This window comes from Numida meleagris, chromosome 2 (assembly GCF_002078875.1).
Source record: "Numida meleagris isolate 19003 breed g44 Domestic line chromosome 2, NumMel1.0, whole genome shotgun sequence".
In the NCBI taxonomy this organism is placed as follows: domain Eukaryota; kingdom Metazoa; phylum Chordata; class Aves; order Galliformes; family Numididae; genus Numida; species Numida meleagris.
Window position 1 is genome coordinate 7,989,769 of NC_034410.1, and position 20,528 is coordinate 8,010,296.

General features: G+C 41.4%; 2 protein-coding genes across 2 annotated transcripts in view; both read left to right on the top strand.

Moving 5' to 3' along the window:
* UBE3C (ubiquitin protein ligase E3C) overlaps nucleotides 1-2,977 on the top strand; it is a 66,308-nt gene extending 63,331 nt beyond the window's left edge. Inside the window, exon 23 of the mRNA XM_021388972.1 lies at nucleotides 1,194-2,977. Within this exon, the coding sequence (XP_021244647.1) occupies nucleotides 1,194-1,364 (171 nt within the window). The 3' untranslated portion in view covers nucleotides 1,365-2,977. The remainder of the gene's footprint in view (nucleotides 1-1,193) is intronic.
* Nucleotides 9,187-20,528, top strand: part of DNAJB6 (DnaJ heat shock protein family (Hsp40) member B6) — a 49,278-nt gene continuing 37,936 nt past the window's right edge. The window contains exons 1-3 of the mRNA XM_021388973.1: nucleotides 9,187-9,332; nucleotides 17,291-17,399; nucleotides 18,692-18,801. Coding sequence (XP_021244648.1) covers nucleotides 17,335-17,399; nucleotides 18,692-18,801 — 175 coding nt within the window. The 5' untranslated portion in view covers nucleotides 9,187-9,332; nucleotides 17,291-17,334. The remainder of the gene's footprint in view (nucleotides 9,333-17,290; nucleotides 17,400-18,691; nucleotides 18,802-20,528) is intronic.

Here is a 20,528-nt window from a genome sequence, read left to right on the forward strand (position 1 = left end):
AGCTTGCCTTGAAATTAATAAATTTCAGGCTTAATGAAAGATTAGTTCAGACAGAAATCCCTTTAGAGCAAGAAAAGCCTTTAACCTGAGTCATGTATGTTATCAGACAATTGAATTTAACAAAGAAAAGGATCATATATTTTGGTGGGTAGAAGTAAAATGAAGGCCAGATACTCATCTACTTGAGGAATTCATTTGATATACCTGGAGTATGCCAACAGACTAATGCTCTGGAAGGAAAACATAGGCTATGTTTGATCATGGGTTGTTTATTTGTTTAGGAGTTTGGTGGTTTTTGTTTGTTTGGATTTTGGAGAAAGGAACTGAGGTAGTAATATAACTTTCTGTGTAGTCTGGTCACTCATTCATTCTCTTTCTCCTCAGAGCATCACTCTAAAATGACAAGTTAATGCTCATGTCATATTTGTTGATAAAATCTGAATTCTTCTAAACTCAGCCAGATGAGTGTTGTAACTGGCATAGCGCATCACTTCATTAGCTGAAGCAAAATTTCATTTGTTGGGATTTTTGTGTGTCCAGGAACAGTGTCTTCCCTGCCTGGGAAGGAAAAAAGTGTAATTCACCGGTGATGTGATGTTATTGTACAATGACAAACGTGACACATCATTCAAACAGGACAGAACATCCTTTTCCAGTCCATTACTGTGAGTGGTTGCTATTCCCTGTGCCCAGCAGGCGTTTCAGAAAACTTCAGTTTGATGGGAACCCATCATCTTCCTGTTCCTACAGAAGAAATAGGATCCAAATGCGTTTATTTTGTAGGCTTAGTAAGAAGAGTTTGAAGTTCATGATCCTTTGTTTCTTTCAAATACATCTAGGATTTTCTGCATGCTGCTTTACAATTTCTGCTTCATATTCCACTGTTTTGTAGTATCACATATTTGCAGAACAGAGTGCGTGGACAATAACAAATTCCTGTTTTTCCTTAGAGCTAGATAAATGGCTTTGTGTTCTGCTAGTTATCTCATCCCCATCAAAATTCATTGGGAGAGGCATTACCCAATTCAAGAGGGCTTTTGGGGTCATCAGGAATGAAAGAAAATGCCATTTGAATATGTCATTGTGACAGTCTTTAATGATTTATTTCCTAGAAAACTGTGGCAGCTGTTACAGGTTAGCTTTTGGGATGTATTTATTTCTTGATGTGTTTTTTTTCTTCTTGCTTTTTCCAGGAGTTATATCCTGCATTTTGCATTCACAATGGAGGATCTGATCTAGACAGGCTCCCTACTGCCAGTACCTGCATGAACTTGCTGAAGCTTCCTGAGTTTTATGATGAAAATCTTATGCGGAGCAAGCTTCTGTATGCCATTGAATGTGCAGCTGGATTTGAACTGAGCTGAGTCGAGCTGATGCTTATTTGGATGATCTGCAGAGGAACGAACCAGTGCCTACTCTATAAGCAGCACCCGTATCCACGCAGTTTTGAGGGAATTCTGTGTAAATTTCTGCAGCTCTTATGTCCTTTCAGATGTCCTCAGATAGGTTTCATTTTAAAACACAATTTGTTAGTTAGCATTCATTAATTAAAATTACATTGACACTGCTTGATGATTCAAATACCGAATGCTGTTTGCGGTGTGGTTGTTCTGTGTTCACGGGAAGAAGGAGCGCATGTAAAAGAACAGTGACATCTCAGTGAAATTCACCAAAGACAAAGCTTTGGCTTTGTGCTCTTCAAACATTGGAAAGAAAAATCACCAACTGGCATGAAAGTTGTGTACGATGCAGCACACTGGAATGAGATGGGGCTAACATCCTGTGGTAGTCTTTCAGATGAAAGTGAAGCAGATGTTTGCAGATATCCCACAACTGAGGATGAAAGCGTTCATTACTGATAGCCTAACATCTTCACTTATGCTGTAGAATTGTTTACAAACCATAGTTGTTGCAATTAAGACATAACTGATTTTGTTGGATACTACCTTCCCTTAAGATGGTAGGCACTGAGATAAAACGTTTATAATATTTTATTTGTGCTTTCTGAAATACCTTGGGAGAAATGGGATTCGCATGCTTATTTTGAGTTCAACCTTTGGCTGCGTCATTATCACTTGAACACTGTCATAAACGGATACGACTATCCATGTTTTCTCTGTTCTGTTTCTGTCTTTTGTGCCTGTATAGATTTTTTTAATGTATCAGACTCCTGTTGCATACACAGTACAAGTCATCACTTCAGAAAAATACACATGTAACAACTATTAAAATTATTTAAACCAAAGTTATCAGGCTTTATCTTTTATATTTGAAGCCTGTGGTGTTCACATTCCTTTCGCCTTTTTTTTTTTCCATCCTGAATGCCCTATCTGTGCTGGAGTTGCTAGTCAAATTCATTATTTTTCCCAATTAGACAGCTTTCACATCCATTTGCCTGCAGTATTTCTGCTAAGAGAAGTAGGTGGGAACATGCTGCTTCATATGTAACTTGATTTCTGTGAGTAACTTGGCTTCGTGTGGAAGGCACTGATCCTCTAACCTACTTGTAACCAACTGCAGGGAACCTGCTTTAGTGGTGGGGTTGGACTGGGTGATCTCCAGAGGTCCCGTCCAACCCTAGGGTTCTGATTCTAGTAGTAGGCACATCACTGGGCGTTCGTACAGAAACTGTGGTCAGTTTACAAAAGGAATTATAGTTGAAACTGTAAGATCAAGAAGCGCGTCCATCTGAACTTTAGTTATATATTTTAAATCATCAAAATTTACAATCAGTTTTATATTCATCTCTTATGCAAAAAAAAAAAAAAAAATTGCTGTTACTGAAAACTGTTGGATTTCATATTTAAAAAGCAGTAACCAGCAATATCCTTTTAAATGTGGGGAAACTGAGTGATTTTAAGATGTTTACTGGTAACCATATAAAAATGTATAATTTCTCAAGTTGGGTAAAAAATGGAGTGTTAAAATGCTGTTTGTAGTCTTGATGTACAGAAATAAAATAATTGTTTTTCTTTTTGGTTTTGCTTTAGGCTTTTTATTTATATTAAATAATACATAACCAACCTATACTTTATCCCAGAATTCTTTTCATGTATATTTTTTCTACGTAAATTATGAAACTTGTAAAGAAGTTGAAAAAGAAATTGGTAATAGTGGAACTGCCTCCTCTTAATTGCAAATTGTGAACACTTCTAGAAAGCATTATTTATTTTATAACCTAATGCTTTAAATATTTTGAAGTAATTTTTCAATTTCGTTCTTTTGGTAGTGTTGTATCTGTATTTTGTAAAAAATAAAATAAAATGTATTAAATATTCCTATTCAAATACCGTGTGGAAGTCACACTGTAATCATGACTGGTGTTGTGTATGCTTTCAGCTTCTGTAAGAGGAGGCAGTGCGCGCTGTTCCTGGCTGTCGCTGTGAGTCCGACACCTGGGATGGGCTGCAGGAAGAAGTATTCAGGCTGCAGTAAGAGGAGGGCGTTCTGTTGGCAGCAAGTGTTTCAATTCTGTCAGCTGTTTATGATATAAGCAGGATGAAGTGTGAGGTCCTGCTTTTCCATGCTTTATTGTTGAGTATTTTTAGGGACAGGAGATGAAACTCTGAGAAACAATGTGAGTGTAGTTAGTCGTGTCCTGATGAACAAAGTGGTTTAAATGATCTCTTGTAGCTCTCACATGGCAAGAATTGTTTATGTATGAAAATGGGTTTTCTGTTTCTTTTAAACAAGTGCAAAGTTCTTCCCAGTTGCGATGCTCACGGAATTTAGGTAGGCGGAGGCAGAAAGCACTTTGCCTGCAGTTAACCTGCAACATTACTGTAGTTTTTGATCATCACATCAGCTGTTGCATTTATGGTCTTGGAGTTGCTCTCTGTGTGAGACAGCCCTTCCTTACAGTCAGTTCTTCACACTTCTGTGTGCTTTCCTCCTGGTTCAGTTCTTGCTTTTTGGAAAACAGCAGCATTTTCTGCTTGGCTTTTCAAATAAACTTTAAAAATAGGCTAAAATAATCCATCTTTATGATGGAAAGAGTACAAATTCTTTGTCTCTCCACAGTTAAAAGGAATAAAAGAGAAAAGAATAAATTCGGCACTTGGCCTTTGTCTCTTGGTGAAAGTTTTTCTGGATGTAAGTTTAGTCCTTGCTGGATATTAAAACAAAGCCCTGCAGGAGCGGCTTGCCTTGTTAGTTATCTCAGTTATTTTCCATGGTGCCAAGAAGCCATGCTGATAGGCATTTTGCAAAGCTCACTTTTCATTTCTAGGGAAAATTTCCATCAGCAAGGAGAGATGTGGCACCAGCTTCACAAGTGAACACTGAGCTGGTACTAGTTTGAACAAGGATACCTTCAGTTAGTTTTCTGTGGGGTGCTCCATAATGAAGGTAAAATGAGCTCCTTGATGCTATTAGTAGCAGTGTGAACAAGGTTTTTGGCATCACTTGAATAATCTAGTAGGAACATCCTAACTTGATCTACGAAGAGGTTTGGAAATCAAAGAAAAGACTTCAAGCAGTGCAGTGAGTACATGCTGAATTTCGGTTTAAACCAGAAGCAATTTGTTAAATGCTGATGACACAGCACATGCTCTTCCCATCACTGAAAAACAGTACAGCACAGAAACAAGAAAAAACAAGCTGTTATTCTTGGAATGTTTTGTTGGAACTGTAATTTTTTTTTTGTATTTATATGCAAAAACTTTAAAACATATTTGCTCATACATGAGTCTCTGTTGATAATGGTTTGTGATGTAAATGCTTGTTATTTTATTTTCCATGTTGCTTTGCCTGTCAGTAAAGGAGAAACGAACATGGTCTGTAAAACTGATCAGGATATCTATATTTTTATTGACTTATGCTTTTGTGAATAAAATAATTTGAGTTTTCTTGAAACTTTGCGGAAACGCTCTTTTCTTTCATTCTGCAGTAAATTTGGAGGTCTCTGGCTAAAGTTTGATAGTATTCCACACCTTATAACAGCAGAGCTAATACAGACCCTTCACTGGTCTCGAAGTTACCGCAGCTTCGTGATGATGTCTAAGTTCAGTTGTCAAGCTCTGCAGTTCCTGCTGTGAGCCCAGCCTCAACCGTAAGGTTTAGCTTTCATTCTGTGTCTCCAACAGCGTAATTGAGAGCACTGACACTCTTTGAAAAACTATCTTCCGCTCTGTTGAAAACATGTATTCTGTTTCAGTATTTAGTGTATTCATAGGAACAGTTTGCTCAAATGTCCCATATATTCAAGATTATTCTTTTCTGCCTTCCCAGAGCAGCCATTAGTTCGTTCTATGCAACATTTGCATGTTACAAAAGGTAGTTTTGCTTTATTTCTCTTTTATTCTGTGTTTATAGTTGCACATAGTTCTTGATTGCTGAAGAAGGAAACGTGCGCTCACCAGATGGTGTTATTGCAGATCATCCTGCTAATTCTGCTTCCCCAAATGTTAGAGCCAGGAAAAGCCTTTCTCATCAGCTGCTGTGCAGTTTTGCTGTGTGCTGTCACCTTCTGAAGAAATGACTTCCTTCTATCCTTTGTATCTTTAATTAAGAATGATTGATTTTCGTTGCTGCTCTGCATGGTATTTTTCACCTCTGTGCTTTCAGACCAACAGTGGCAGAGCTCAGAGTTCTGTGCAGTTGTTTGGGATGTACTGACCCGTTAGACCGATCTGGCTATTGATGACAAAACGGCATAGAATTAACACATATTTGCCGTTGGCGTACAGATAAGAAATCATATCTCAGATCAAATTAATTAATAGAAATACTGATCAAGCCATCCTTGCGAGGAATAAGCACTTGTCACAGGCTGTGAGATCTTCTGGCTGCCAGCAGCTGTCTTCAGGATGTTGTCTGCACATCCCAAATAATCAGTAGAATACACCTGATGCTTTATGAGGAGTTGGAGAAAACACCAGCTATCCTGAAATGCTTCAGCTGCTCCTCAGAAACATCCTCTCTGCTCAAGCTTTTGGTTACAAAGAGGAATCCAGATAAACCTGCATCCTATTGATTACCTAAGAAGCTCCATACAAATGAAAACGGGTTGTGCTCAGCAGAAAAGCTTGGGAGAGTTCTAATGATAATTGATTATTTTGTGCTTTTAAAGCTTCTGCTTAAAGTTTCAAATGTTAGGTGTATTGCCCATATTTCAAGACTAATTGTTTCTGATAAGCTATCAGCAAAAAAAGTTAATGCTTATATTTAGTTAAGTGGCACTTTCCAGAATTACTTTGCCAGTATCACTATAATTAAATGATGTGAGAACAGTCATTGATACATATGTTCTTTGCTAATACCAAAAATAGAATCTGTAAATAGAAAAACTGGATTCATTAAGCGGCAGACCAGAGCAGCAGGCCAAGAAGGCTCCAGCCATTACTACATCAAAGAAACTAATATTAATCTCTCTCTAATGCAGCATTTTCAAGCATTTCTTATGTTCTGATGGGCTTTTCATAATTGACCTCCATAAGTAATAAAAAATGATTTAAAAAAAAGAATCTGGGAACAATGTGAATAGCTGATACCTCCTGGTCTGATGCCACACGGTTCCACCGTTAGGTTATAGCTACCAGTTGGGCCTGGGTTCACCCCGCTTGGCTTCTGCCCTTTGGGAGGTGTCTGTCTGGGCGCTACCGATGACAGAGGCAACTCGGAGATCCAGAGGGCGGTTCGTTCTTTAACGATACACATCGCCAAAGTGGGTAGAACAAATCGTGCCCTGGAGATGCCCCTCCTTCTCTCATTCTTCACAGTCAGAGGGTTTGAGCTGTGATGCTTAACTGCTGAGCAGCTGAAGTTATGTAAAAGTGAAAACTGGTCTTGCCTCGTGTTCCAAGGTGAGAGCTGAAAATTCCTGAGCAATGAAGATCCTCTGATAACAGAAATGATTCTGACTTAGGACTCAGGACTTGGATCCCAGCCCAGGTCTGCCCAAGTCTTCCATACCTGCTCCTACAAAGCCACCATACCTTATCAGCTGCTGCTATTGGAACACTGATCCCAGCCCCTCTGTCAGGACCATCAGGTTTGTTGCTCCTTAACACAATTAACAATGTTCCAAGCTTTTTCTGCAAGCAGCCAGCCATACAAACACAAAACACTTTCAATTCCTACTTTGCAAATATCTTTGTAAAGGTGCAGAAGGTTTCTGGATCAAAAAGTTTTTCTGTTGTATTAATCTTATCAGCAGATCGAATCAAACGTTTCCTCTTCCTACAAGTCCTACCTCTAAAGTCTTTCTCAGGATATTACTTCAGGTGAGAATGTGGTTTGGGCTCTTTACCTAAAGTTGTTCCTCTTCCTTTTCTTTTCCTGTGTTAACTTTCTTTATACAGAGACTGCAAGATCCTTCTACTGCATGGAAAACACTGAGGCAGCCAGTTCTTTTTTGAGGACTTCTGTCCTACTGTAAGACACCGAAATGTGACTAATGTTAAAGCTTAAATAATAGTTCTGAGAAATCTTAACTGAAATGAGTGTGACTGAATATAGAGAGCAAATCAAACCATGGATGAGAAGAATTGTAACGAACTCTTGTGGAACTAGTCAGCCCTGCTCAGTGATACCTCAACTATGCAGCTTGAATGAGGGAAAGTGAGGGTGAAAAGGTGGTTCAGCAGTAGTTAACTATCGTTATGAATATTTTTATCAGAGTACTCCTCTTAAAAGTAAAGCAATCATTGCCACAATATTTCTTGTGAGCTGCGGGTGGACACATAACAGATAACATTAGCCTGGAGGCTGAGCTGACATCTTGGAAAGGTGACTTCAGCTGGAATGATTGGTCATTTACCAACAGGGGGAGCCTGACACCACAGATGAGAAGCAGAGACTTCTTCCTTCGGTTGAAACTGAGCAGCAATGTCTGCTGTGTTAGAGGTGACATCAGCATGGAGCCCGTGCAGTTATTTCTCCCTGCTCATAGGACCTATGATGCTAAATGCTGGGTGCTGCACTTGGGCCATAACAACTCCATGCAGCACTATAGGCATGGGGCAGACTGGCTGGAAAGGACCTGGGTGTGCTGGTTGACAGCTGGCTGAACACTAGCCAGCAGAGTGCCCAGGTGGCCAAGAAGGCCCGTGGCATCCTGGCCTGTATGAGGAATTGTGTGGCCAGCAGGATGAGGGAAGTGATTGCCCCTCTGTACTTGGTGGGGTCCCCATCCCTGGAGGTATTTAAGAGAGGTATGGATGTAGCAGTTAGGGATGTGTTTTAGCCGAGGACTTGTAGTGTCTAGGGGAATGGTTGAACTTGATCTTAAAGGTCTTTTACAACCTGCATGATTCTATGGTTCTGCGATTCTGTATAAATAGAAATCTCTTAGCTGCTACCTCTGTCATGTTTCTGAATTTCACCAAGTCCATGGAAGTCCTCTAGCACCCTGCACTAGTGCCCTAGGATGAGCTGCGTCCTGCAGAACTGTTTAGATGTGACTGTGTTGGGCTTCTGCCTCAGTGCAGTGCCAGAGCTGACTGTGCCTGGAGAAATCCGTCAGAAATGGAGCATTGCAGACAACCACCTACATGGCTCTGCAAGGGCAGCTCAGGTCTGGTGGGACAAGCTACGTTCACATTGTTTTACAACCGTAATTTTGGGATACTGATTTTGCTGTGTAAAGGCCTAGATCAAAGAACTATAATCTGACAGCAATTTAAATCATGGATTTAATCCACTTTTTTTTTTTTTTTTAGAAGAGAAGAACAATCTGGCTGCTTATACTTTGCTCTCAGGATACCACATCCTCAAATATCACCAAAGGGATGCTTAAATATATTCACACAGCACAGTGTGGGCGTAAGGACCCGCTCATGTGCCAGCTGGAAAACGGGGAAACTGGCATTAAAAACTGAAGTGCGATGGTTGCAGTTGTTGAGTCTAAAGTTCGTGAAAGGGAAGAGCATGTGAAGAACATGCGTCTTCTCACTTGTAACGTCTAACCTTACTGTGCCAAAGAGTTATTCATGTCTTTTCCCCCTAGCAGCACCCTTAGGGATTCCTCTTGTTTTAATTTTTGTCCCTCAAACAAACGCAGGGACTTCCACGCGCTGCTGTGTGAGGGGAGGTGACCGTTGTGGCGGTTGGAAGCGGCCACCCCTCCCCCAGACGATCCCAAAGTCGCGCCCCGCGCCGCAGCGCCGCCCATCGCCAGCAGGGGGCGCACCGCGCCCGCGCTTGCGTGCGCGCGGCTGGGCAGGCGCAGGTGGCTAGCGCGCCTTTCGAGAAACTTCCGGAAACAGCCTGGCGGAAGTGACGGCGCTCGTGACGCGACTTCCTGTTTGCGGCTGAGGGGAACCGCCGCCGTTGCCGTTGTCCTGGGCTGCCGGCGGGGAGGTTGCGGCAGCGCTGCGCAGGCACCGCAGCGGGTGAGTGCGGGGCCGGGCCGCGGGCAGGCGTCGTTTGGCCGTGCGGGGAGAGAGGGAGAGTGAGCGAGCGGGAGGGAGGGAGAGCCGATGCCTGAGCCGGGCCGCGGCTCTTAGCGGCAGCGCTGCTGGGACTGGGCCCCGAGCGCGGTGTCGGAGGCCCGGTGCCGCCATGCTGGGCGCTGCGCTGAACTGCCGCCGGCCCCGGGGGTTTCTCCCGAGCCAGCGGGAGCTGCGCGGTGGCGGCTTCGCTAGGCCGGAGTGGGCGGCGGGGAGCTGGGGCCGGGAGGCAGGGCGGGTGGGAAGAAAGGAGGGAGTTTGCGTACGGGCTGCCTTGGGCTCAGCCCGCAGCGCGCGGGGGAGGCGGGGAACTGTGGGATCCCCGGGCTTTGCTGTCCCTGATCGGCTTTGCCTCGTGATTACCGAGAGCAGAGAAGGCTTAGGTGGGGAAAATCCGCGCTTCTGCTTATGCTTGGGCTGGTTTCAGCTTCAAAAAGCGAGGAGCGTGTGTTCGGACAGGGCTCTGGAGCCAATTGAACAGGCTTCTTAGCTTCAGCTTCCTTTGTTCACTGAGCGTTTTTGACACGTTTGTAAACTAAACACCTCGTTTTCTGTCTTCTTCTTTATTTCTTCTTTTTTTTCTTCCTTTTTTTTTTTCCGTTTTCCTTTTAGTAACTCAGAGCAGGGTCAGAACTAAGTTTTGTTGTGGGTGAAGGCAGCAGTGTTTTGAAACAGGGTGTTGCCAGGTTCCAAGCTGAGCTGAAGCTCAGTGTAAGGCTGATTGCTGTTGTCATGGTCAGTATCTGCTGCACTTCTGACTGAGCTCTCAAAGTTATTTATGGTTAGTATTTCTGCTTGTTGCAAGAGTTTACACGGTGTTGCAGTTTGTCAGCACACTGGCTGGCTACTGAAAACCTGTGCAACATACTTTAGCCCACAGAAGATAGCAGAAAAGGTTCTTCAGACATTTGGGGTGGATTTCCTTTCAAATTCTGCTAACAATAAACTGGTTGCCGGTTCCAATCTGGACAAGGTAACGTTGCTAAAGTTAAATTTAAAATAATGATAATGCGTAAATGGTAATGTTTTTGATGTTGCGTAGCCGATCTAGTCTTGATGTTTTTATGGTGTGAAGTGTCAGCATATGAAGAACAAGGTGTTGGCAGGGTGTCAGTCCAGCTGCTCGCAGCACGCCCTGTCCCTTGGTCCTCCGAGGCTGCGCTTCCCGCTGCTCGCTGACCTTGATTTGTGTTTAGCCTTTGGAGATGGTTGTACTTTCGTTAGGAATTATATTCAGCTGATGATCAAGAGCTTGGTTGTTAAAGTGCCATTTAGTTTGCTGGATTAGGTTGTCAGAGGAGATTTGTTTGGCTGAGTGAGTGAATGTATTTACCAATCTTGTCTCTGATTACTTTTTTTTTGCCTGTTTCTTTTACTTCTAGTTTTAAACAGCTGAAATACTGAGGTAATGCACAATGCTTGGATAATTTTGTTTCCCACTCTTGCCCCTCATGCTGCTGTTCAGTGGAGAGCAGGAGCCTCTTTGAGAGGCGAGTCAAATTAGGATTACATTTTCTTCAATAACCACAAACACTGGAGGAGAAATATGTATTGCCACTTTGACTAGCAATGTGATGTAAACTGTGCTGTTAGTAATGATAATTCTGCCTGGAAGCAGCTCTGTCAGATTTGTCTCTTTCAGTACTTGTGCTTTCTGACTGCACTGTTCTTACCCAAACAGCCCTTTCTCTGCTATTTTCTTTCTTTCCTGGATTGAGGTGGTTTGCTAATACGGCTTGGCTGGATTTTGGGAGAAGCCATGTAAGGCTTCACGTCTGTAAAGTACAGGAGTTGTAGTTCTGGTGGGATATTAGGAAATAATGTTAACCACTCATTTCAGTATCAGTGGCATATCAGTTCCTAGTAGTATTTGGACTCCACTATGGAGCCTAATACGTATTTTTAACTGTAAAATTTTCAATACACCACCATCTTTTCGACACATTTGAGGTGAGGTTGTGCTGGATCAGGGTGATGTTTGTGTTTTCATGTGAGTCCGGAGGCACTGAGTTGGGTCTGGCATTGATGGAAATGTCACACGAGGTTGGGGAGAGTGATGCAGCCGTGCGTGTTAGCAGCGTTCTGCTCTTGTGCTGCTGGCTGTGGGAGAGGGTGCGTGTCACTCATGTCAATGCATAGGGCTCCCTGTGTGGAGCAGGCCTTGTGGTCCTTGCCTTAGAACTTGTGATGCTTCGAACTGAACGGATTGCCTGAATTTTCAACTCTAGTTATGTGAGATTCAGTATTCTCGTGGTTTACTCCTTTGCCCGTAATGTTTATTTATAAATAGAATGGAAAAATCAGTGAGAAGCTACTTAGCTTTGTCAAGACTTGTTGGATCTTAGATAGGATGATTGTTTATTTCAGTGTGGATTTAAATTGAAAGTGCTGCATCCAGATGTTGAGTCCTCTGTACTGAGAGACATGGAGCTATTGGAGCATGTCCGGAGGAGGGCCACAAAAATGATCCCCGGGATGGAACAGCTCTCCTACGAGGACAGGCTGAGAGAGCTGGGGCTGTGCAGCCTGGAGAAGAGAAGGCTCTGGGGAGACCTGAGAGTGGCCTGTCAGTGTCTAAAGGGAGGCTGTAAGAAAGAAGGGGACAGACTCTTTAGCAGTGTCTATGGTGACAGGACAAGGGGAAATGCTTTCAAACTAAAAGAGAAGAGATTTAGGTTGGATATAAGGAAAAACTCTATCACAGTGAGGATGGTGAGGCGCTGGCTCAGGTTGCCCAGGGAGGTGGAGGATGCCTTGTCCCTGGAGAGACTCAAGGTCAGGCTGGACAGGCTCTGAGCACCTGATGGAGCTGTAGGGCTCCCTGTTCATTGCAGGGAGTTGGACCAGTTGACCCTTAAGGGTCTCTTCCAACTCAAACAATTATATGATTCTAGTTGATGATGTTAGTAGGTTGAAATTATGTCTGCTTTTGAATGAAATACTACATTTGAATGGATGTTAGATTTCTCTTAAGTTTGGACTTAAAGCATTATTCTGTTTATTTATTTAATTACTGACAAAAGTCAGTCCTAAAGTTACTAGTTGTAGGTTTAATTTGTTTTCTGTTTCTTGCCAATATGTTTCTGAAATACCACGGATATTGGTGGGATATTGGTGAGAACTCAGTGTTCAATCTTCAGGAATATATATAGGAATATCTGAAACATCTGCCCATATTTTAGTAAGTAACTTTCCAGGTTAAGAGACTTGTCTTCAGATATGTCAGGGTTTTTTGGGGTCTTTCAGTTTTGAGCTCTCATAAATGTTACATTTACTAACTTATTTTTACAAGCTCTCCTGCCCCAAAGATTTTTTTTTAATTAAATTGTGTTTTTTTTAATGATGTGGAAGCCTGTGCTTACTGTGAAATTTGAAGTTACGACAAGCAGGCTAATCTTAAAACCAAGTCTGTTTTTGCAATAGAAAATCTTTTTCTGTATGTCCGATTTGTTTTGTACTGACCTCTACGCCGTGCCTGCCTTTCTCCCCTCTGCTGTAGGCAGTTCTGTACTGAAGGGTTTTGCAGCTCAGATGAGATGACTGAGGCCGTTCGTAGCTACTTTGTAGAAGAGCTTTTATTAAGACTTGTGTGCCAAAAATTTCCTTTGATTAGGACAAGCTGTTTTCTGTCTTAAAACGTAGTCTAAATGTGTGGAAGTCTGTCTTCGTCGTTCTGAAAAGAAGTTGATGTTTAACATTATTTCTTTGGTTGGCTTAAGTAAAATTAGAAGGACTCGGAAAACGACTTCAGGAGAAGTGTTTTCTAACATGGGGACAGGATGTTTGCTGTAAACATGTGATTAAACTAAGCTTTTTGGAATGCTGATTTCGTTAGATTCATCTCACAGAGATGCTTGGTAGTATAATGTGATGAGGATAAACATTGTTATTTAAGTACATTTTGCTAACTTCAATTATACTGTGTGTTTACATTTTTCATGAAAGAAACCAGTTTCTGGAGCCTGTGAAATGAAATTCTTAGCTGGCTTCTCTGAGTTGGGGTCAGTGGAAGTTAAAAGTGCAGAGGTTTTTCATACAGCTTAGTCTGTTGTGCTAGGTGAAATGGACTTGCTTGTTGTGTGAGTGGGGCTCTGTGCTGAAGAGTTACGTGCACTGTTTTCTATGGCTGTTAGTGCTTTATGATTTTTTACCCTTCTTCCAGAAGATTTGCTTGGAAGGATGGAGTAGGCAAGTCATTACAATTCAGGGATTATATTCGAAATCTGTAGGCGATGAGAAATTGACGTGACTGAATTTCATCCAAAGGTTGTTATTTTCAGCCTGAAAATATTAGGGTATGCCTCTGAGTTTACCGGACTGTAAATAATAAGACTTAGCAAAAGTATCCTAGCTATATAAAAATCAGTTGAAGAGATGCTAGAAAAACCTGAGTGTGTGTTGCATGCCATCCTTTCCATGGCTCCGCATTGAGCAGTACTAATGCTCCTTGGAGTGTTTCTCGTTCTTTGAAGGAGTGTAAAATCTCAGTAGGTCCGACACGCTGCTCTCTAATAAAAACTCTTGGAATGTGAGAAATCATATTTTCTTAATCACAGGTTGTAATTCTCAAAGATCCTAGAGCACGTGCGTCAGCTGCTGCGCGAGCATCATCTGTTGACATACTGGACACATCTCTAAATCGCTAGGTTGCTACTGAGCAGGTCAGACCCAAGCTGAAGGTGAGCTGGGCTTCAGAAGAGGTGTTCTCCTGTATTCCTTCCTGGATGTAATGGTTCAGGTGTGGAAAGCAGGCAGGTAGGAGGGCTTGGGTAGCTGGGCAGCACTCACAGGGTGTCGATACTGGCTTCTTCGGTAAATTGCGTGACTCAGGGAATTTGGAACCCGATCTCCCTCTACCAGGTGACTGAACTAGTCACTAAGCTTGAGCTGTTCTGGAATCTTTCAGGACTATCCTTGCTGCACCATTGCTTCATGGCCAGGAATAGATAACTTTCTGACTGCAAAGGTCATGTGGCCCTTGTTGTCTAAATTCACTCCTGACTGATTTAATAACTTCTCATTTAGGTACCTTCCTCTCCTCCCTATTTAGTTTGGGCTGCTGCTTTGTCATTCCGGAAGGCTGCGCATCTGATAAATTATCTCTTTTCCCTGTCATCTGGTCTTATAGAAGTCTATGGTTCTCTACAGATCTTCTGTAAATGTTCTCATGCCTTTTATGTAGCTGAGGACTTCATTGCATAGAGAGGCTATGAGACAGGTTATAAGATCATTCTGAAATGATACAGCTTTGGCCTTCACTGTAAGAGGAAGGTCTCAAGCCTCGTCACGTTGGTTGCTTTGTATCAAAATGAGCGTTCTGTGCTTCTCCTTGGTAAGCCAGAACTTCACCGGTGAGGTCTGAGAAATCTGTGAGAACTCGTAGTTCACATGAATGTTTGGCAGTTGGGTTTCTCCTTGCTCAGAAGGAGTTGGAATAGCTGATAGAATCCTGTAAACATAGTGCAGTGACGCATACGAGCAGCTGTATGTTTTTGCAAGCAGAAAACCAAGGTTATGAAAAGTTTCTCTCTTCTGGAATGATTTTACTTGATTTTTCTTCAGAGGCTTTGAAGGTTTTCTGTGGTTGGAGGTGGCAAATTAATTAATGTGGGCTGGATTCCTCATGGAAGGAAAAAACTCATGAATGCCTAGTTAATGAGACGTGTTCGTGCATTTGAAGACAATTTGACGTGTTTGAGATGGGGAAAAGATCTTTGTTGTTTTGATTAGGAGAGTTGAGTAGTTCTGGGTTTTGCTTTGCAGGGGGGAAGCTGGTTTGTTTCTTGGAATCACTGGGGCATTTTAACCATGCAGGTTACTACTGCCTTTAAGCTACTGATGGTAACTGTTTTCTGTTTTGTTGCAAGCTGATGGTGGTGGTTTTCCCGAGTAAATATTTTAATTTTCTTTTTCCTAGAAAGATTGTGGGCGGGTGTCTTCTCTAGTTTGTGAGGTTTTTTTTTTTCCCCTGCTTACTGGGTGCTGCGCAGAAATCCAAGTGTTTTTAAGGGACAGAATGTTAGCTGATGCTATCTGTTCTGTGGTTTAGTATGTTTTGCCTAAGCTGGTTGGTAGAAAAAGCTTCAAATGAATTTTCTTTATGTAAATATTGTTAAAACTTTCTCAGACACAAGAAAACATTCCTATGATGCCTGACATTGTAGCAGGGCAGTTTATGCTTTATGGTGACTAGCAGATAGAAATGTTGATTAATTGTAGATGAACTCTTTCTGTTGCCTGAATGGTTGAGTGAGAGAACGCGAGCGGTTTGCTTTCTGCAGAGCTGCTCACATGTCTTAACTGCGTGTGTCATGTTGGTGGCAGGTAAAAACTGAGCAATACCACATCCACAGAAGATACAACATGCAAACACACGCTGGCTTTTTTTCCTTTAGTTCCTTTCTGTAACGTGTATGTTCTACACATACTGTTGCTCGTGATGATTGGCTCCAAGGTTGGATAATGTACTTAACCCGTGCAAACCGTGCTCCTCATCTGTGTGGTAGTAGGGCTCTTCTGCTCATTCGTTTGGGGAACAGCAAATCTTGCTAGGCTGCTTGATAGTCAAGTATCCTGGGTTATTTTTTGTAACCTGTTAACTTGTAACCTGTTTACATATTGAAGCTTGCTCTTATTATATGTGTATTGGCATTCTTGATGTTCATTTTACTGTGTGTCTTCCAGCATCCCTTCTTAGTGTTGGTTGCGTTATTAACTATGCCCTTGCTGTTTGTTTCAGTGTGGAGGTTTCATCAAAGGGCAGAGTCAATTAGAGGTTTCCTTACCTGCTGCACTTTAATGTTCTCAGTGCCTGTGGGACTCTGTGGTTAACTAGATTGCAAAAAGCACGTAGCTGGATGTTTGCTTGTGTCGGTAGCGGGGAGGGAAGCTGTGTGGCAATGCCAGTTGAAGCCAGCACCTGCCATTTGAGGAAATGTGTGTGTATCCACGTCCCCCCTTTATAAATTCATTCAGCTTTAACCTGCAACAGCAATGTTATTTTGAAGACGTACCAAATTATTTTAAAAGGAGGTCTCACTTTAATGTTTGTATCTCAGGGTATTGAAAGATGCATGTAATATCAGTAGAGTACTTATATTTCAGACTGTTGTGCTTGATTCTTACAGCACTTCTGTTAAAGAATGTAAAAATGAAACTATCTGGACTGAAAGAGAAAACACTGAGTGACTTGAAGGGAGAAAAAAGCTTTCAGTTTATTTTTGTTCCTGTGAAAACTCTGTTCTCTCATTCTAAGGAATATGAACAGCTTCCTTATTTGAGTTGCTTGGTTAGCCTTCATTGCAGTGATCTTTTCTGGCTATGTACTTGCTGTTGGTAAACATAAAAGTAATGGCATTTGATAGCTTTGATAACATGTGATTTTTCTGTCAAGATCTGAATACAGGAAAGGCTCCTAAAAAGTAGTGTGGAAAAACATCACTGTGTGCTTACACTCATGTGCTTAAGATATCACTTAGGTGCCATAAAGTAATATGATTCGTGATTGCTTTTGCATTCAGAAGTTATTCGTGTGTATATAAAATTGATGGTGTACAGGACAATTCCTTCTTATTGTAGTGATAAAAACCAACTTTTCCGTCGAATTTATTTCAGGAACCTGATGTTTTTCTTAATTTCTTCACACTTCAGTGTTTCAGTGAAATTAAAGAATGTGAATCCGAATTAGGATCAAAGTAATTGGCTCGTATCAACCTAAAATAAGCGGATCTTTCTTTTTCTTGTGTGTGTATGTTTGGAACATTTGACTTCTTAAAAGCAATCACTTACTAGATCAGGTTTGGTACTAGCACATGCTAGGTTCTGCCTTGATTTATTTATTTATTTTTTGAATGATGTAGCATTAGTGTACAGATTTCATTTACAAGCTCTTGTTGTTGCAGGATTTGAAAGTCCCACCTGTTGTTACCAAGACAACTGCTGAAACATGGTGGATTACTATGAAGTTCTGGGAGTGCAGAAGCATGCCTCAGCAGAAGATATTAAAAAAGCGTAGGTATCACTTTGGTATATATGGGATATTTTAAGGAGCAAACATAACCACTTTGTTTTCAATACTTGGGTGAATAGTCATCATCTGAGGTAATACTCTGTGGCTGAACTGCAACTCATCTTGCCATCCATTTGCAGAGGTGCTTAGATTTCTAAGTTATTAACAAGTATTTGGCATACTGCCTTTTGTTTTTCCCTAAAAGATACTGTTTACTTTTCAGCAAACTATTGGGAGGAGAAGTTCCCATAGTACATGTTCCTAGTATACCAAAAATGTTTGACATTAAGATGCAGTTTTGAGTGACCTAGAAACGCTGTGTTTATCTTGCCTTCTCCTGGGTGCCCTGCATTACAATTAATCAAATTGCACTCGTGCCTGGCAGTTTGTTTTTTTTGTCCCTTGTTCTTGTGCAAATTCCTGAACATACATCTATGTCAACTCAAAATTTGAACTGCAATGCTGCATGACTGTGTGAAATGCTCCAAATCAACATTAGCACAAGCTTAGCTTTGCTCCCCTAAGTAGTTTTGAACACTTAGCCTAAAATATCCATTTTGAGGATCGGGATTGTATACAAGTTTATGTATGTGTATACATAAAACATAAAAATGTGCCACTGATGTTAGGTGCTACCACAATTAGTTACTGAGATGCTCTTGGAGCTTTATCATCTCTGTTTGGATCAGAAGAGTACTCTCGATGCTTACAGTAGTTGATTGTGGTACGGTGTAGTTGGAGTATGGAGCTTTTAAGAAGAAGCATATAGCAGAAATGTTCTGGAATGTTTTACTACGCCTGCCTTGAGTTCAGAAACACTCAGGAATAATAAATCTCCAAGTAGCTAAAGAACTCCAATTTTTAAAATTACTTTTTTAAAGCAAATCATGGTTAGACAGTTCTTTGTATACCTGCAAAATCTGTTGATGCTGGTCTAGGGGCAAGATATAAAGCACTGGGAAATTGAAAAGTACCTTAGTCCTTGAAAACTAGTTTGACACATTTTGTATTGAGAATCATGGAATGGTTTGGGTTAGAAGGGACCTTCAAGATCATCTTGTTCCAGCCCCCCTGCTACAGGCAGGGACATCTCCCTCTAGACCAGATTGCTCAAAGCCCCATCCAGCCTGGCCTTGAACGCCTCTAGGGAGGGGGCATTCACAACCTTGCTGGGCAACCTGTGCCAGTGTCTCACCACCCTCACAGTAAAGAGTTTCTTCCTGATATCTAGTCTATGTTTATAGTATATTTCTTCATTTCAAAGTAAAATACCATTTTATTTCCTTCCAATTAGGTACCGTAAATTGGCATTAAAATGGCACCCTGATAAGAATCCAGAAAATAAAGAAGAAGCAGAGCAGCAATTTAAACAAGTAGCCGAGGCCTATGAAGTTCTGTCAGATGGTAGGTATTTTAAAAGGACTTTTGCACTGCAGGTTGCTGGGTTGTCAGTTTAAGACTGAAAATGCTGAGGAGAAAATTCATGATAGTTTGAAAGGGGTATTTTAACCTTATCTTTCCATGCAGCTAGACTACTTCCTGTGCAAAAGTGGGTGGGGGGGGGAGGGGGCAGAAGCCTGCAGATGAGACAGAATGAGCAGAAATTTTGAAACTGAAAATTCAGTATCTCTCTAGATGAGTAACCCAGACAATTTCCTTCTAGAAGCTGAAATCCTGTATTTGCTAGGCTGGGCCCTGCGTGTAAATGTCTGAAAAGGTGTTTGTAGCCACTAAGATCCACTTTTATCTAAGGAGGTCAAACTGATGTTACCATAACTACAGAAGTGTTAATTGAAATCAGTTGCTCAGCCTAACCCATGTGGTGCAGGAATTCAGTTTTTAGTTCACCTGTGTCTTTTTGCTTGAAAAGCAGCATTAACTTCTGCAGTCTGAATCATAATGAAGTGATTTAAGCAACTTTGATTATTTTCCTCTATAATTGACTGCAGCTGTCTGTGTTCTATTTCTGAAGTGTCCTTGATTTCACCTGAAACCAGTGAGCTTGGGAAAGCTCTGTTTAAAATAGCTGCAGCATCTAGATTACCTTTCAGAATTTGGCCTGGTTCGGCTGTCTTGTACACCGTGTGTCTTCGATTCGATTTTTGATTCTTAATTGGCATGAGAGAAATAAAACTGAATTTATGAACTTTCATCTTCTAAAGTAGTTTCACCTATTTAAGCAAACTCTTTGAGTAAGATGAAAGTAGAGTACTGATTTGGGTAGTGTATGTATCTTTAAGTTCTTTGGAAACAATACATTGCTGGAATTTTAGAACATGTTCTAAAAATGTTTCCTGTTCTTGGACGTATACCAAACCAAAGTTACTGGCATCTTAATGTTCACCTGTCCATAAGGGTAACTAAATCCTGAGCCCAGTGGTTGAGGGGCAGTCAGTTGTCCTGCAAGCTTAATAAAGTTTCTGACACCATCACAGGCTTGAATGAAGACGGATTTTTGTCAGAAGAGTAGTTATGTAAGGGATTACGTATGCAGAAGATGTTAAAATGTCTGATCATATGACACTGTTGTCTTGAGGTTTCAAGAACATTAAAGTTTTTTCAAGGTGAACTTCAGGCTTTTTGAGTTGTCAGGTCTTACTCGCTGTTTTCTGCTGCTTCTGACAGTTTGTTCTGTGTCCATTTTTAATTGATGGGGTAGGTTAACCCCCTTTATTTGGGTTCTAGAAATGCAATACCAAAGGTACTGAAGTAGACTTTGCTCTGTGTGCGTGTATGTGTGTACCTATGGCAAGTTTCCATAATTTCTAAATGATAATCAGTATATAAAATCGGAGTTCTGTTAGCCCAGAGGAAGTATTTTACTCTTCAGTAGTTGTTTGAGGTGACTGTGTTTTCTTTCAGTTATGCTATTTAAATTTCAAAAACATCTTCCACTGAAAAGATTATAGTGGGAATAACACATTAACATAAAGAGTCTAAAATCAGATGTCCTGACTGATGCTTCCAGAGAGGTGCAAGCAAGATACTCGGGTTCCCCTCCAGTGCCAACAGTGCAGGCTGATCTTATGCAGTAATGTGGAACTTGTTTTCTCTCCCTTACTCGTGGGTACTGGGATGCTGGTCTGCAGTGAAATGAAGAGCATTCCATGTCTTCTGAAATAATAGAGAGC